Genomic DNA, 17,970 nt, shown 5'->3' with positions numbered 1-17,970 from the left:
GCAAATACTTCGTGGCTACCTGTTCTGAGCATGATCCTTGTTCTCTGGAAGCTCCTAGTTTAGGAGGAGGAGAAAAACGGCAAGTAACCCTAAGTCACCACCATCCCTCTCACCTGAATTTTGTGGTGGCCTCCGCCATGGGTCTTCCTGCTGCTCTTCTGCCCCCTGGCTCCCCCCGCCCCAGCAGCATTGGAGTCCGCAGGTGACATCCCTGTCACAGGGAGTAAAGCGCAGCCCCGTGTGCTCTGCTCCACATGCCCCTCCCGCCGTCCTCCCCGCCTGGGACACTAGTCTCCCACACCTTTCTTTCTTTGTCTCTTCTCCTTTTCCCTTGTTCTTTCTGTTTTTTCCTTTTCTTTCCTTCTTACCTTTTTTTTGTTTGTGTTTTCTCCATTGAAGTCTCTAGTACAGTTTAACTCCTCAGAAATGATTCTCCCGGCCCCTCTGAGGTGCAGCAGTGTGCCCCCACTTGGCTCTCCATCATCCTGCCCTGCTTGATTTCCTTTGTGTTCACGACAGCTGCCTCCTTCGCTTTCTTGTCTGTCTCCACACCGGCCCATAAGCTCCTCAAGAGTGGGACTGTGCCTCTTCTGTTTGTTGCTCCAGTGTGACCTCATCCTAACTCATCACATCTACAACAGCCCTATTTCCAATTAAGGTCATATTCTGAGGTGCTGGGCGTTGGGACTTCAACATACGAATCTGGAAGGGCACAGTTCCCCTCATAGCATTGTGCACCTGTGCAGGTTATGTGTGTCAGACGCTGTGCTCATGAGGCTAGACCTCTGCTCAGACCACCTGCCCACAGCCTGGACGCACAAAGGTGCTGGGAGCTGGAGCCTCCCCAGGAACATACCACCTCTTTTTTGGCCCTGTGACCATTTGTGCTCTTTTTAATGGTGTTTTCCTGTTCTCTCCTGCTCCATTCTGTTCATTCGCGTGTACTCAAGTAGCCTGCCTTCTCTGTGTGCCCCAGACTGCATTCCACCCTCAGGTCAGGCCCACCCTTAATCTAGTTGGCAGCCATCCTGCAAGAGCCTCCCAAGGGCACAGTGTCTCCAGGAAGGGCAGTCTGGGTGTGTGGGCCCCGTACTTGGCATTACAGCACATGAAAAAAGTAATGCTGTTGGACCAACAGGGGGTCAGCTCACATGGACTGGAGGAGTCCAGGCATCAGCTCCAAGGAATTGAAATTGGAATCAGATCTGATAGGGTGGGTTAGGGGAACCTCCAGAGGACAGAGGGGACTGTTGTCCAGGCTGGGACCCACACTGGCCAGGGAATAACCAAACATGCAACTGAGGGAGCAACACTGAACTTCATGGGTGTTCCGTGGAGCAGAGTTGCACAGATGGACTTGAGAGACTGGCAAGTAGGCGAGGAGGGCTCTGCCACCATGCCACGATGCTCAGGTTTTGTCCCAGAAGGCTGTGAAGTGTTGTTAGCAAAGGAGTAACAAGATGAAATTTGTGCTATAGAATTTAGAAGGAAGGTGGGAGAAACTTGGAGATGGGGAGAAAAGATACAAGGCTATTGTGATTGTTGTGGGAAGAGGCACGGAGGATCTGAAGAAGGGCACGTGGAAGGAAGGACGGAGAGGAAATGAGGCATTGCTGCTATTTCTAAGGTAGAACGACAGAAATTGGTGACCCTCAGGGTAATGAGAGAATGAAGAGGTGGTATTCTGAGAGTTCTCACTGGAATAACGGAGTTAAAAGGAAATTGAGGAAACTCTTACAACTCAACAACAGAAAGACAAGCAACCCAATTAAATACAGGTGCAGAAAACACACAAATGGCCACCAGGTACATGGAAAGATGTCCAGTGTCATTAGTCATTAGGGAAATGCAAATCAAAACAATGATATACCACCTCACACCCACTAGGATGGCTCTGATTTTCTTTTTTTAAAGAGGATAATAAGTGTTAGTGATGATGTGGAGAAATTGAAACCCTCGTACATTGTTGGTGGGAAGGCAAAACAGTTCAGCCACGGTGGAAAAGTTTGGCAATTCCTCAAAAAGTTAAACACGGAATTACCATATGCTCCAGCTCTACTCGTAGGTATATACCCCAAAGCACCGAAAACAGGGCTCAAACAAATACATGTACACGCATGTTCATAGACATGATGGTTGTGCAACGTTATGATTATACCGAACGCCACGGAAATGTTCAGTTGAAAATCGTTGATTTTCTGATATGTGAATTACACCTCAATCAGTATTTAGAAACAACAGGGCAGCTGGATGTGCAGACAGGGTGTCGGCCCCATCGGCACTCAGGCTGTGCTCTACCGGTCTCAGTCTGCCGGGGTTCCTTTAGAGACCTCTGAAACAGGAGATTCCGGAAGTGGCTTGGAGTTTCTGTAACTGTACTTCTGTGCAACACTTGGAGAGGTTAGATGACATTGTTTTTTGTCAGACAGCTACCTGTTAAGATGACCAGGTCGCTTCATTATAGGTCAGACTACCACATTGGAAAGATGCTAAGAAACAGATCAACATTGGCCCCGAGAGTTCTCCTCATTCTCACTTTAGTCAGCATTTTTATTAGTGATTTAAAGACCTAGAATGCCTGATGAGAAAACTCATCAGATTCGCAAATTACCCAAACCTTGGATGGATAATGACTGTGTTGAACGATGGTCAAACCCATGTGCTGTTTGGGGCTGCCCCCCATCTACTCTTCCTTCCTTTTGGTGTCAGGGTCTGGATTTCCATTTGGATGCCTCCCTTTCTTGTGCATATAGCCCATGCATTTCTGAGTGAAGCGAACCCAGTGCCAAGTTCAAGGTGGTCCCTGGTTGGCTTAAATTGATGTTCACGTCTCACCGTCCTGGCCTTCGTGTTTGAGTCAGATCATAGGATTCTGTGGGCTTCAGAGAGCAGTGTCTTTTCTTGCTCCTTCCCTTAGCCTTTCCTGTTAACAAGAGTACCCTTCCAATCACATACTACGTGTTCTGTTTCCCAGCCCTGTGTCAACAAGGAAGTGCGGGGCCCCTCGAAGCCGCCGGCAGCCGCCTTGCAGCCATGAGGAGAACCAGGCTTAGGGTGAAGCCAGCCTAAAGAAAGCAAAATGGGGTGGTAGAAGTAACCAAGTTCTTGGTGACCTTGTTCAGCCACTTGATTCTTACCTAACGTACCACTGGACTACATAAGCCAGCAATTCCTCTTAGTGTCCAGACCACTTGAGTCTAATTTTCTACTGCCTGCAACCAACAGTGTCCTGACTGACATAGTGATAAATCAATCACTGAAGGTCTCACCAAATCGTACTCACTAACTAGAATGTTTGTTAAAATTTTTACCTTGAAATTTGGCCAGAATAAATGTTGGGCTTTTTTTTACTTGGCTCCAGAAAAGTTATTGCACAAGTACTTTGTACAACATGTATGGAAAAGACCTGGGAGTTTTTGTTGACGTTAAGCGCAGTGTGATATGCAATTAGAAAGACCTGATTCTAATTTCCCAGCCATTTTGCTTAGCACCTCTGTGACCTTGGCAAATGAGATACTGTTTGTAAGTTTCCCAGCACAGCACTTGGCTCAGAGTAGGTGCCGGCATAGCTTAGCAGTGGTAGAGTGGTCGTGATGTATGTGTACTTCGAGCTTCAGATTCTAACTAGCTCAACCCATGAGGAAACTGGAGACCCAGAGTGGTGCAGCCTCCATGGTGGGCTTCCTCCACAAACTCTGCCCGCTTCCCCCTGACTCCCTTGGGTTTGCCCTCCTCTGACCATCCAGAGCAAGAGATGCCAGCCGAATCTCAGAATTCCCGGCATCACCGCAAGTTTCACTCATTCTGACAAGACTAGCTTAGGTCACTTGCCAGCCCTGTGGCCAGGCCACTGGCATGCACCGGTTGGTCTGACCTCGGTCACACACTGCCACCCCCAGATCTGGGATTGTGGTCTGCTTCCCTAAAACCATATGCATACCCCGAGGGAAAATTGGGAGCTTGGGAGAGGGAGAAAAGGAATGAGTGCCAAAGAGGCCACCAGTAAGAATTCACTCAATTGGAATCATCCCAAACCTACTGTTGTTTAAGACTGTGCTTGTGCAGGTGTGATCTGTATGAGAGAAGAGGCAGTTGTCTCCCTAGTCTGACTTATCTTGGACTTACGTTCCATTCTGGAACATAGATCAACTGAGGCTCTTTCCAAAGAGTGCCCACAGGATTTGGGGAACATTTGAAACCATGCCATGCGAGGAAGGATTGGGTGCTGGTAAGAGAAGATTGTAGCACCGTGATAACTGGGGGGTCAGTTTCTCCTGCAAGACAGGAGTGAAATGGCACCAGTAACCACTGACGTTTACCGAGTGCTTCTTGCATCATCAGGCCTTGTACCACGTTCTCCTCCTGCATTGTGTCCCTCCGTCCTTATAGTATTCCTTTGAGGCAGGCACCACACCTACTAAGCCGTTACCATCCTCATTTGGTAGTTGAGGAAGCCAAGGCACAGAGAGGTTAAATAACACACCTAAAGGCACGGAGCTAGTACACGGCAAAGCCAGGCTTGAGTCTCATGTTTTCGGCTCACATTTCCCTGGCCTTACAGCAGTGATTGCCAAACTTAGCTGTACATGAGAATCCCTTGGGAGAGCTTCTTTAAAATACTGACGCTGGGGCGCTTGGTTAAGCATCCAGCTCTTGACTTCGACACAGGTCATGATCTCAGGGCCCTGGGATTGAGTCCCAAGCACTCAGCAGGGAGTCTGCTTTAGGATTCTCTCCCTCTCCCTCTGCTTCTCCCCCTCCCCTGTCAAATAAATAAATAAATCTTAAAAAATAAAATACTGATGCCTAGGTGCCACCCCAGACTGATCATCAGATTCTCTAGGGGTGGGCCTAGGCCTTATGCTTAGAATAAAGTTGCTGTGGTGATTGTAATGTACTGCCAGGGTTGAGGATTGCTGGCCTAGAGTGTAAACACCAAGCCAAGGGCCCCAGTGTAGTTGCCTTCAGAAGCCCAGTGAGAATTCAGGTTTCTGGAGTTGCAGGTCCACAGAGACATACAAGGACTATGCTGAACTAAGGAGGGCAGGACCCAACCAAGGGTATTCAATTTTTTTAAAAAATTAGCATAATGCTATTGAAACAAAGCCCATAGGAGGCCCACCTTCTGCACACCTGTGCTTCTCAAACTTGACATGCACACAGATCACCTGGGAGCTTGCTAAAGAGCAGGTCTCGGGCAGGGCCTGTGGTATTCTGTGTTTCTAATAAGCTCCCAGGCGATGCTACAGCGGCTGGTTCATGAGCCATCCTTTGATTTGCAAGGCTGTATCCTGCCATGCTGCCTCAGACTGGCCAGGTGGAGGTTAAGCTGAGGGCAAGGGGTGCAGACTTGTAGCAGCCTGCCTGGGGGAGCTTCTCTCTTGTGGCAGTCTTCAGAGAGGGACTAAGGCCCGCTCTCAGGGGTGTGTGGCTGGCCTCCGGCACAGAGGGCGGAGAATCTCCTAATGCTGAGAATTGCTGAGTGTGGTGCCCCGCTGGGAGCCTGCCTCTGCCGTTCATCTGGACATGGAACTTTCGGGATCAGCACAAAGAGCGGAAACATCTGGTTAATGCCACTGTGGCCTACATGGGCTGCACCTGAAGGTCTGATGCAGTAGGTCCTGAGAGAGCCTGCACCACAGCCCCCTGTCATCCCATCACCTCTTTCTTCCCCACAGAATTCTCAGCCTCAGAGGGGCACAGCCCTGGGGTTGTGTTTGAGAGTTTTACTCTGCTACTCTCTGTTGCAGAGAATGAGCAATTCACAGTATCAAGACTCTTAATTTTACTCAGGGTCAGCTCACCAGTAAGTCACAGAAATGGAATTAAAATTCATGTCTCTTCATTTTTTTTATTTCTCTTATTTTCTTTTGTGCTCTGCATTTTGTTTTCAAACTATTTAGATATTCACTTAGGCAAATGTGTTTCTGCAAATGTAAAAACCGACTAACCAGTAGCACCAAGGCATGGCTGACTGCCTAGCTTTTGTGCCGGAGCACAACACGGCCCGGCTGGACAGCCCTGCCTCCTTCCACAGCCTGCCAATGGAGTGATTACGGCGCTAGATTACCTTGTCAGTCCTGTTTACTGCAAGCACACCGCTGAATTCCCTCCCTGTCTACCCTCACGTGGCTTCTGTCCATCTAGGTTAAATGCCATTCTGTATTTAGCAGCCATTTAAAGCTCTCTGCTTCCCTTTCTCTTTCAGTATCTACTACCTGGCCTCAGTCTGGCTCCACGCTTCCCGTACCGGCCCTGGGTCTGGGTAGACTCAACCTTCCGCATACCATAGACATTTTCTAGAACATCTTTTTCACAGACCACTTTAAATGTGGCTTTGATCTTTTTGCCTTTAACTGTTTATCATACTTCTGCCGTGCAGTTTTTCTTGAATAATCCCAATCCTCTGAATTCATTTTTTTCTGGTCCCTTCCTATACACTGTAACGTGGAGTCTTCCCTTCAGACTCAAATAGGAGCTGACCCTGCACCTCTGGCCCCTTCTGTAGCTCACCCAGCTTGTTTGTGCCAAGATCGTTCATTACGGAGTCTGCCCTGCGTGGTCCCGACAGATTCCTGTGGGGGCTGTGGCCCTTCCAGGGAACCATGGGCACCTTGTGTGTGTGTCCTGTGGGGCGTGCTGGTCCATTCCAGCCTGGGTCACCCAGTAAATCACCAAGGACTCCAAAGGTGTGGGTCTTCTCGCCCAGACACACCTCAGCTCCACACAATGAAAAATAGCTCCTGGAGAAAAGGACTCATAAATATAGAGAACTGGTTGCTGCCAGAGGAGAGGGGGACAGGGGGTGCAAAATAGGGGAGGGGCAGTAAGAAGGACAAACTTCCAGTTAGTTATAAAGTAAGTGATCAGGATGGAAAGCACAGCCTAGAGAATATAGTCAATAATGTTGTAACAACTTTATATGGTGACAGATGGTGACCAGAATTACCATGGTGAGCATCTTGTAATGTATGTAAATGTCGAGTCACTATGTTGTACACCTGAAACTAATATAATACTGCAGCTTAACTATACTTTGAAAAAAAAATTGTTTTAAAGAAAAGTTTTTAGAAGAAGATCAGCACTGACCTGGAGGTCTGGTGGCTAATGTTTAATATTCAGTGTAAATCAAAATTCTAAAAAACCTGTACAGTTTTTGCTGATTAACACAGCTTTACGTTTATCTAGTGCTTTACAGTATGTGTGCGTGTGTATGGGTGTGTTGTGTGTATGTAGATGCCTAGGGCTCTGTCTCTTCACCCCCTTGTAAGGAGAGTGGTAAATCCCGCCCCCAGTCACACACACAGCAGTGCACACACACACACACACACACACACACACCCTAGAAGCAACTGAAATGCTAGGAGGCTTAGCTAAACTCACAGAAGAGAAGAGGTGTGGTCCAGAAAACCCAGCTCTGAGCCTTAGACTCTTCATTATGGCGCAGCAGAAAGTGACAGGGCTCTTCTCTCTCTGACTTTTCACAAATGCAAATACTTCTAGGAGGGTCTCACCTAAAGCCACTGTTACAACACTAATTAGCAGCTCATGTCTTTGCAAGGTTCAGATAGCAGCCAGCCATGTGTGTGAGGAATGAGGACGTGGAGATGTCCAGGGAATGAGGGGTGCCTGGAAGGGCAGGTTGGGGCTGCCCTGGTGGAGTAGGGGAAGGGCACAAGTGGGCACAACGTGACGGGGTGTTTCTTCAGAACTGTTCCTGCAGCCACAAGGAGGCCAGATCCTAGGAGGCTAGGCCCAGGACTGGAGGCCCAGCAGGTAGAAAGTCATTGGCTACTTTAGGCCGGAGGTGATGAGGGCAGAGCTGAGGTAGCAGGCAGAGTCCAGAGACCTGCAAGGTCCAGAGTGAGCTGTATAGCAAGACCTTTGTTCGTTCTTCAAGTATGGATCGATAAAGTGAAAAAGCTGACCCCAGGTTCATGCGGCTCCCAGTCCAGGTTGGGGAAATTAGCAGAGGATTGCCGCGTGCTCTGAGAAATGCTGCCGAAAGGCACGGTGCAGAGCGCCGAGAAGGGAACATCAGTTTTGCGTGGGAGGTGGGAGAGGAATGACACTGCCCAGCAGAGGGGATGTTGTTGGGTCTCAAAGCACAAATCAGAGTTTCTCAGGAGGGCAGGGGAGAATTGGCAGAAGAAACAATACAGAGAGCACGACGGAGGCTTGGAAGATGGCAAGTTGTCTCAGGTGAAGGGCAGAGCCCACCAGGGGCAATGTCAAGGTCATTCATCATGGAGGGCCATCTCAAAGGTAGAGTCAGAGGCCACTCTGCAGACGGGGGTTGGGGAGTTCTAAGTTCTAAGCTGAGAGGCAGTACGGAGGAGAAGCTGCAAGGGGAGAAAGTAGCAGGAGGACCAGTGTGGCGTATGAGTGCAGGATGGCCTCATAAGATAGTCGTGAATGAATGAAAGCAGTGATAATAGGGAGCAAGGAAGGGTGTCGAGAGACAAGTGGGGGGCAGAGGTTCCTGCATCTGGTTGCCAGCTTGATGCAGGAGCCCCAGGTCCTCATTCAGGCACTGGGCAGGTAATGGTGGTGGTCGATGCAGGAAATGTAGGGGGTGGACTTAATGAGAAAGCACAAGAAGAGGAGAGTTCATGAAGCACAGTGCCTGATAGAAGGCAAGAGGAGCTGAGAGTGGGGTCCTATGCTGATGGGACCCAGCCCTGAGAAGGGCCGACAGGGGTGTCAGTGCTCAGCTAAGGCTTACTGAGCAGGCTCTGCAGCAAAGCTTCAGGAGTCCTTGCTTAGGTTCCAGCCACTGCCCTGAGCCCCTCCCTCACATCCCAGCAGCCCGTCTGATGCCCCCACAGGTTGTCTCCTGGGTGCTCTGGACTCCACAGGGCTGACTCTCCACCACCGTTGTGGGGTCGTGTTTGTCCCGCCCTCAGGAAATGACCCACCTGCTCCCTTGGGGCACTGCTTCCACTCTCTCTTTGTAACATGGCAGCCGGTGATCCTTCCAGAGTGGAAATCAGATCATATCATTCCCTGATCAAACCCCCCGGTGGCTCCCTGCCAACCTGTCCTTTCCCTGCATCTGTTCTTCTCTTGAATATCTTCCAACCATGCTCGCCTTGCTTTCCCAAGAACATGCCAAGTGTCATCCGTAGTCCCATCTTAGGACCTTCCCCTGAATCTTATTTCCCTCTTCACATCTACCCCAAGTCACCCTGGCAGAGAGGCCTGGATCAACCTATTTCAAATAGTTCCCACCCCATCTTGTTGCTCCTCATCCCCTTCACCTGCTGCGTCCCTTTATGACACTCGTGAGTAGAATTGTTTTCTTGTTTTTCCGTATCCAGACCGTTAGCTCTGTGAAGGCAAGGACTTCATTTCTCTTGTTCACTGCTATGCCCTCTGATTGCATAGCAAGGCTTGGTGATCCACAGGCACTCAGTAAATACTGGTTGAATGAAAGGAAGAAACAAATGAACCCTGGCACCCTGGGCAAGCTTGTACCCATTGTCCACTGCACCCTCAGAGCACCCCTGAAAGATGGGTCTGCATTTTCCCCCACGGGACCAGGAGGTAACAGGCTCAGGGAGAGGGAGTCATCTTCCCATGCTGCTGTGGACCCTGGAACCCAGCAACCTGGAGGGATGATGGGCTCTCCTCTGGGGGTGAAAGGTCATGGGCAGAGACAGAGGCATGTCTGGTCCTGGGGGAGACGTGCCTGTTGGTGCCTAGTAGCAGCCTTACTGGTCTCTAAAGTTGAGACACAGTCATATACCCACATTAGGAATTCAGGGCGGGTACCAAGTTTAAGGTCAGGGTAGGTGTTGTGGAGAATTACAAGTTGCATGGAAGGTTCAGATGAGGTTGGAGCCCTAGGTTTGTGGCCATTCTGGGGGCTGGAGGAAAGATTCCAGGTAGGGTCATCTGGGGGGTTCAGGGAGGATCCCAGGTAGAGCTGTCCCATGGGGTGCAGGGAGGAATATGGGGGATCCCAGGTAGGGCCATCGTGGGGGTGCAGGGAGGATCCTAGATAGGGCTGTCCTGGGGGGTGGGAGGCCCTGGGTGTGGCCTGACCATACATGGTTCTGACAGTTCAGAGGGTAGGCCTGGGGATGAGGAGACCATGGAAGGGAGGAGCTCTAGCACTGGAGGGTCCCAGATGGACATCGCTGAGTGCAAGCAATGGAAGGAAAGATTGTTGTGCACCCCCTTCTACAGTAAGTGCCGGAGCAAGCCTAGAAAGAGAGGCCATTTCTCCACATGACAGCAAAGTAGGAGCTAGAGCTGGTAGGTACTCAGGAAGAGGGAAAGAGACAAAGATGTAGTTGTGTGACTTCATAAGTAGCCAGGAACCAGCTGTTAAGCCATTTCGCAAAACTGAATTTCCATTCTTTGCCAACTGTGTTGCTGATCACATGTCCTGAGATTTAGAAATTTTTATGTTGACTATTTGACTCTTTACAAAAGACTTACATGCATTTCTTCTTTGTGTTTTTTATTATTTTCAAGTCAGAGATTCTTTAAATCCTGAATACATGAATTTTTTTCACTCCTCTTAAAATTTAGCATTCCTGTGAGCTTTGAGAAGCTTTTGGTAATTGGGCCGGTGAGTTCCATATCTCCCTGGATGACTGGCCCTTAGCCATGGTGACAGCACCTTGGCATGGGGCTCTCCTGTCCTCACTCTGTTTCTCTCAGGTTCTGGGATTTTTTTTTTTTTTTTTTTGAGCCCTCACCTCTGAGCCCTTCTGTGACCTGCACAGATTTTGCTGGCAATCTCCCCCTGCACTGGGCAGCCAGGATCCCACACTTCACATTTTTCTACATTGGCTTTGAGTCCTGTCTGCATGGCCTTTGGTTTGTTAAATTTCTCCCTGGGGGACAGCTAGGCACAAAGGGAAGGCCAGACACTGAGGTGGAGGCTGATGGACCTGTGTTCAGGTCCTGCCTCTTTCCCCTGAGGTTCTGGCCCCCAGGGTGGGAGCCTCTGCCTCTCTGGACCTCGTGTCTTCGTGTCTTCATGTGGCAGAGGGGTGGACATTCCTGCCTTGAAGCACTGCTCGGGGCATGGAGGGGCCAGCCTGTTTGGAAGTCCCTGCTCTGAGCCTAGCCCGAGCAATCCTGTGGAGCCTCGTGAGCGACATGTCCCCATTTGACGGTGTGGTGCCCTCCTCGGTGCCCACAGGGTGAGAAAGCAAACTTTCTCGACTGATGGCACAAATGACTGCATCTCACTTGTGTTTTTGCATCTTTTCTAATGGTACTGGCCTCTGCTTGTGTTCGCTTGACAAATTTTATTGAGGGCCTACTATGCACCAGGCACGGCTGGAGGCTCGGTATAGATCAATGAGCAGTACGGGGGGAAAACCCCTCCCTTTGTGGAGTTTACATCCTGAAGCAAACCTCTCCTACTCTTTTACTATTCCCAGATCTCTCTTCCAAATATATTTGTTGGTTAATATGCATTTGACTGTTAAGTTCTCAAAACACTTATTGAGCGTTTACTGAGTGCCAGGCACTGTTCTAAGCATTTTGTATGCATTATCTCATTGGCATCTATACCAGTTCCCACATAACCATATGAAGGAGGCTCTGTTATTATTCTCATTTTACAGACGAGAGGCTAAGGAGGCAGACACAGAGGTTTGGACACTGGCCTGTGGTGTACACACAGTAAGGGCTGCATCCTGACTCCAGGGCCCATACTCATCCTCGCTGCTCCAGCAGCCTCACTTATTCCCAGGATGGTCCTTAGACCTTAGTTTAGTCTTTCCTCTCCAACAGAAGTGCCACATAGACTCTGTACCGTGACACCCAGCAGAGGTCCATACACACAGTAGGCAACTTATGAATGCTTGTTGCTCAGGTGCAAGTCTGCCTTTCCCCCGAAGGGGCTTTCAGGCCCAAGAGCCACTCCCCTGCAGGCCATCACACTGTCTTCTGTTCTAGGGCAGCAACAGCTCGCTCCACTGCCCGGCTAGTGGGTTAGCACAGACTCCCCCCTCCTGCACCCTGCCCGGCTCTGGTCCCTCATGGCTCCACAGTGGGGGCAGCAGGACCACTTCTGTGGCCTGTGACATGTTTCCTTGTCATCCCCTTCTGAGCCTTCTCACTGTGCCTCCCCTCACCATCACGCTCTCTTTTGATCTCACAAATCCAGGCCCTTGGAGAAATCAGACAGTATGAAATATGAAAACTGCCTGGGAAGTAATTGAAGAAACACTGTGACTTTTGAAACCCATAGAGATAACACTCACACCTTCTTGCTCACGTTATTTAATTTTTAATGGCAGATTTAATTAATGGAGATCAGGTCTTCTGGTTTCAAATGTGCATACGGAGCAGCTGGAGGAGGAGGGGCGGTGTGGCTGTTTATAGGGTGGAGGAAAAGACTCCAAAATCGGGACTATGAAGAGTCTAACGGGGAGGAAAGATCACCCAGAGATAATAGCTCATGATCACTGGGTGCTGGTTGACGTGTGGGGATTCAGTACAGTGTGTTTGGAGCGGTCTCCCTGCGACGTTTAAATGGGTGATAGCGCTCCTTGCAGGCACAGGGCCCAGCCTCCCCAGGCCCTGTAGAACTATGCTGCAGGCGATTCCAGACGCTCTGCTGGTACTGCACTCCATCGTCCACACAGCTGCCACAATGTTCTCTGAAACACACATCTCCCCTGCCACTGCCTCACGTAAGAAGTAAAACCCGTGGGCTGAGGTCCAGGCTTCTGGCCTGTGGTTGAGAATCCCACATGCCCAGCTCCCGAGCTGTCTGTCTCTAGCCCCTTCCCTCGCTTCTGGTAAACTATAGCATCTAACGTGTGGTATCCCTCCCTCTCCCTCTCCTTATTGGCTCATTTATGCTCATCACGTAAGACTCCATTCATTAAAAGTGCATGTACCCTTTGGCCCAAGAGTTTGACTTCTAGAATGTACTCTTCAGTTAGTGCTCACTCATGCACAAAGGTAAAGGTGCCATGATGTGCCTTTCAGCATTGCTTGTGCTCATGGAACCTACGATGGAATACTATTCAGTGGGTAAAACGGACGAAGCGTCTGAGAAGTCAAGACACAAGGAGCGGTGTTGTGTCCTGTGTGGTGCTGTGGGTGCGCCTGGTTGAACTGGCTCACAGGGCCAATGTGCGGGCGGGGAGTGCTGGGCTCCAGGCCGGCCAGGAGGCTTACTGGTCACTGTTTTCCTACCATCTGCCCTTTGTGCTTTTGCCCTTTTAAACCATGTATAAGTATTATTTTTTCAAAAACATTGTTTAATATAAAAAAGAATCTTAGGGCTTGATTCAGGTGCTAGCTCCCAAGAAAACAGTCCGATGGTCTCTGCCAGACTGTCCTTTCTGCTGCCCCCACAGCATGTGGGACCGTTGGCTGAGCGTCCCATTGTAATTGTGACGTTGTGTTGTCTGGGAGCCCCATGAGGCTGGGGGGCAGGTGTGGTTGTCTTGGAACCCCTGGCACTCAGCAGGTTCTCCGTATGAGCATGGGTGGCCCCCGTCCTCAGAGAAGCCCACCGTGGTGGTATGGTCCAGGGGTCTGCAGAATGTCCTCCTCCTCCTGGCAAAGGGTCTGAGTGGACTCCAGCACCCTCAGGAAGGCGTGGTGGACACAAGGACCGGGCTCAGCATCCCCAAGGCACAGACCAGGGGAGCCATACAGGGGACGCTCTGTGATGCGTGGTCCCAGGGTCTGCTCAGGCAGATGACATGGCAGACTTGGCGGGGAGGGCGGGCACAACAGGAAGGGGAATTCCTCTGAGTCATTCTGAGAGACAATAGAGGAAGCTGCAGCAGGATAATCACAACCACTTCTTGGCCTGTGGGCACTTCCTGTGACAAATCTCGCCGACCACATGTTCGGTCTGAGCTCGTAAGTGACTCCGCTGCTTGCTGAGCTCACCCTGGCTGGGCTGCATGCACATGGAGTTGCAGAGGCACTGGGGTCCCAGCAGCCCACCCTGGAAAGGGACATGGACAGACCATGGACCACAGGCCTAGAAGACAGTGACTTGACACATCTCCAGAGAGGAGAAGGCCTGAGCCGAGAGACTGTCTTGTGGCAAAGAGAACTGACCGGGGATGGATGAAGGAGCTTCGTAAGGCCCGTGCCCACCTCAGAAAGTCCAGTGATGCCATGACTATGGCTGTGGTGGGCAGGGTGGACACCGTGAGCCTGCCCCCACTCAACCCTGTCTCTCAGCCATCCTGCGAGGGAGTGGGAGCCCTGTCTTACCACAAGGAAATAAGCTCCAGGAAGTAAATGACTCACTAAAGAACACAGACCACATATGCCCAAGAAAAATGGAAATGTGGGCCTATGGACTTGCTGTCTTTTGTGAGGGCCCGTGGACAGAAGGTCAGACTGAGTGTAAATGATCCCCATCAAGGACATCACAGAAGAGCATCTGCGTGGAGCGGGAGAAGCCCTGGGCCTGTGTCCTTACTCTCACGCCCAGGACAGTCCATGTTGGTCGAATGTCAGACTGGTTGAGGCAAAATTATAATCTCTTAGTTGGAACATCAGGGCTCCAGGGAGAAAACATGGGGCAGCTTGGAGTCAGCACAGCCCTGCAGGAGCCAGAACAGTTCTGGCTGGGGGGTGGGGGGGAGGAGAACCCCTATTTATTTCGTGCCTGTCGTGTGCTGGGAGTGTTTGCATTTCCCATCTGCTATGCCTGATGGCCGTCGGAGAGAGGCATGGGCTATCTCCCCCGGTTCCGAGGTGGGGACCTGCCAGGCTCACTCAGCATTTAGGGGGTTGAAGACCCAGCACTGGGCTCACCCCAGCACAGCCCAGAGCAGTATTCTGGCACCCAGGCTCCTGCTGGAATGGGCCCCAGGTGTTCCCTCAGGCACACTCCCTTCCGTGGGCCCTCCCCCTTTGGCTCTTCCCCAAGACAGGTACCAGGATGGGAGTGAGGGCCAGGTTCCCACCGAGACTCTGCCTTTGATACCCTGCAGCTGTCTAGGGGAGGTGCTTCCTGCCCCTGTCTTGGTTACCTTCTCTGCTGATGGATGATGGGATGCCGTGGGGGTAAGGCGCTTCCCCTGCATGGCTCTGATCTGGGTACCTGTCACCTTTTCCATTTTGTCTAAGGAGTGAATTGTTCCTTTGGGGCCAGGCTATCTCTGTGCCTGGTAGAGTGCGGAGATCCAGGCTTGGAGTCCGACAGGCATGCACAGGGGCACAGCTCTGTGACTTCAGGGTCCCTTTACCTGCCTCTCAAACTTCTTATAGGGACTGACCCATGCCAGTGGGAGGCACCTGAAGCTGGAATCTTCCGTGTACCCATCTGTAAAAGAGGGGCAACCACCCCTCCCACACAGGTTCTGAAAAGAGTCTGGCCCAGGTCTGCAAGGGTAGGCAGGCTTCACATGACACCTGTGCTATCCTGTCACCCTCACCTGAAAAGTCTGGCTGTTGGCCTGTCTTGGGCTGTCCTCTGGGGTGTCATTCTTGAGACTGCTTCCTGCAAAAAATCAGTCTATCGCTCTGAGCCTCAAAGTGCTCCACCAGGAGTGTGGTGGCAGGTTGGGTGAGCAGGTGTGTTTTTATTGGTCTCTTCTGGAAACAAGTGGAAAGTGCTAGGTTCTGGGCCTCTGAGGCATAAAGAAGGGGAGTAACTTACCCAGAGTCACACTATGGTGGCCCCAGGGCTTCAGCCCAGCTTTGTCTTACAGCAAGGCCAGGCTGTCCTCTACACCAGTCTGGTCTGTATGTGCACACTTACTAGGTAACCTCAGAAGGGATGGAGGTGCATGCCTTTGGTATCACGCTGCAGCTCTGGGCAGGGAGCCACCTTGCCAGGGAAGGTGGTGGTCATGGCAGGCAGCAGAGCACGCACCCAGCTGGAAACCAGACACATGGGCTGTGGTCTTGGCACAGCTACTTGCTGTGTGGCTTTGAGCAAGTTGCCTCACCTCTGGGCAGCAGAGCCCACCTACCTATAAAATAGGGGTTGGACCAGATCAAGTCTCAGCATGCTTTTTCTTTAAACACAGCAAGTATTTTAGTCTCTGTATAAACTACTCACCTCTGCTATTGTAGCATAAAAGCAGCCATTGACAATGATGAAACAAATCATGAGTGTGGCTGTGTTGCAATAAAACTTTATTTACAAAATCAGGTGGCAGGCCAGGCTTTGCTCATGAGTGGTGGATTGCCAACCCCCAAACCAGAGGATCCACATGTCCCTCCAGCCATTGCTACTGTAGGATTCTGCAGCCAAGGTTGGCCCACGGTGGGTGGGAGCTAGACCCGAGCTGTGGATCAATCACTGATCTGCTTTGATGCTGGTCAAGAAATTAAGATCTGCCAATTTTTAGCACGGTTGCTCCCATGAGAGAGCCAGAGGGAAATTTCAATCTTTGGTAACCAGTTCTGTTTTTCTCTTTGTAGAATGCCGAGATGTATAAACTGTCTTCCCAGCAATTCCATGAGGCAGCTTCAAAAATGGAGGGCACGATAAAGTAAGAATTTGCTTATTATTTTTTGTAAACTTAGCCTATATTTGTAAGAATCACCACACATGGCTTGAAACCTGCCACCACCTGCCTAATTTCAGATTTCTCTAATAATATAGACAACCATCTGCTCCTTGGTCTCTCACCTGGATATGAGGCAGCCATTGGACATCTGTAATTGGCCAAATGAGCACTCAGCTCTTCCCTGGCTCCCTGGCAGTGGGAGTGGCTGTGGCAGACTGGCAGACTTGTTTCAGGCCTGATGTGCTGTGGGCTGGGCCACAGAGTGGCCATTAGGCTCCCGAGGGAGTCAAGGAATGGGTGCTGCTGCCTCCCCCCCCCCATTTGTGGAGGTAGTTTTCAGAGCAGCCTGTTCCCTGAGGGCAGCTCTGTGTGCCTGGCCCTGAGCCATATACCTCTTGCATGCTGACATGCTCAGGGCAGGTCCCATTTTACTCCCAGAAGGATTGGTGCTTAGGGACACTGATGGCTGGCTGAGGTTGCATAGCACTGAGTGCCAGTGTCCAGTCCCCTGTCTGTCCTGCGAGGGAGGCCTCAGAGCCAGAACATTAAGGAATGGCAGGTACGTGCAGTGTGTCTATTATAATTGCACCCTGCTTCAGGGTGAGGTCACAAGATGGTCTGCAGAGGGTGCTGTGGAAGGGAGAGCTGGGGGGCGCCTGGGGGGCGCCTTGGGGGCACAGTCATTAAGCGTCTGCTTCAGCTCAGGGCGTGATCCCTGCATTCTGGGATTGAGCCCCACATCAGGCTTCTCCACTAGGAGCCTGCTTCTTCCTCTCCCACTCCCCCTGCTTGTGTTCCCTCTCTCGCTGGCTGTCTCTCTCTCTGTCAAATAAATAAATAAAATCTTAAAAAAAATAAAAAATAAAAGAAGGGAGAGCTGGGCCTTGCGCTCCGGGTCCTTTGTGTGAAGGTGGTCTTTGTGGACCAGGCCAACTCCCTCTTCCTCCCTCAAGGGTCTCTCGCTCCCAGGCGTAAATCAGGGTGATTCCATATGCAAACTGGTCACAGTGCAGAATGGCTAGGGGTTGGACATGGCATGACGAAAAGAAATCATCAGAGGGAGGTTTGGGTGACTAGGAGGTGACAAAGTGCTTATAAAGCTGCTGATGCAAACGGTGCAAGGAGCCAGGAAGGGCAGTGGGAACAGATGGACTCGGTACAAATCCAGGGTGCAGCATGGGGCATCTGAAGCTAGGAGGCCATACTGCTGGAATGGACTACAGAGCAGCTTTGCGGAAGAGCAGGTTATCTTGGGATTTCAAGTCCTGGAGCAGTAACAGGAAACTCAGCAAGCAGGTAGAGACGGAAAGGTCTTATGTCTGCCTGTTGGGATCCCACAGGGGGTTCTGGGTGTGAGCAAATGCTGTGAGCTGCGTAGACCTCAAGGAATAGAATGTTCCAGCTGCTCTCACAGACAAGGGCCCAGCTAGTTCATCCAGGGCTGCGAAATGCTCAGAACAATGCTCAGTGAGAAGGAGAGGTTGAGAAGCAGTCACACCCC

The 17,970-nt window shown here is 50.9% G+C and overlaps 1 protein-coding gene across 3 annotated transcripts in view; it reads left to right on the top strand.

The window, feature by feature from the left end:
- The window catches only part of CHCHD6 (coiled-coil-helix-coiled-coil-helix domain containing 6), a 238,113-nt gene that overhangs the window by 178,554 nt on the left and 41,589 nt on the right, over positions 1-17,970 (top strand). For all 3 annotated transcript variants that reach the window (XM_057311986.1, XM_026501503.4, XM_044385114.3), the window contains exon 6: positions 16,381-16,451. In XM_057311986.1, the coding sequence (XP_057167969.1) occupies positions 16,381-16,451 (71 nt within the window). The remainder of the gene's footprint in view (positions 1-16,380; positions 16,452-17,970) is intronic.

This window comes from Ursus arctos, unplaced genomic scaffold (assembly GCF_023065955.2).
Source record: "Ursus arctos isolate Adak ecotype North America unplaced genomic scaffold, UrsArc2.0 scaffold_14, whole genome shotgun sequence".
NCBI lineage: Eukaryota > Metazoa > Chordata > Mammalia > Carnivora > Ursidae > Ursus > Ursus arctos.
Note: the sequence above shows the minus strand (reverse complement) of the source record. Positions and strands in the feature narration are given on the sequence as shown.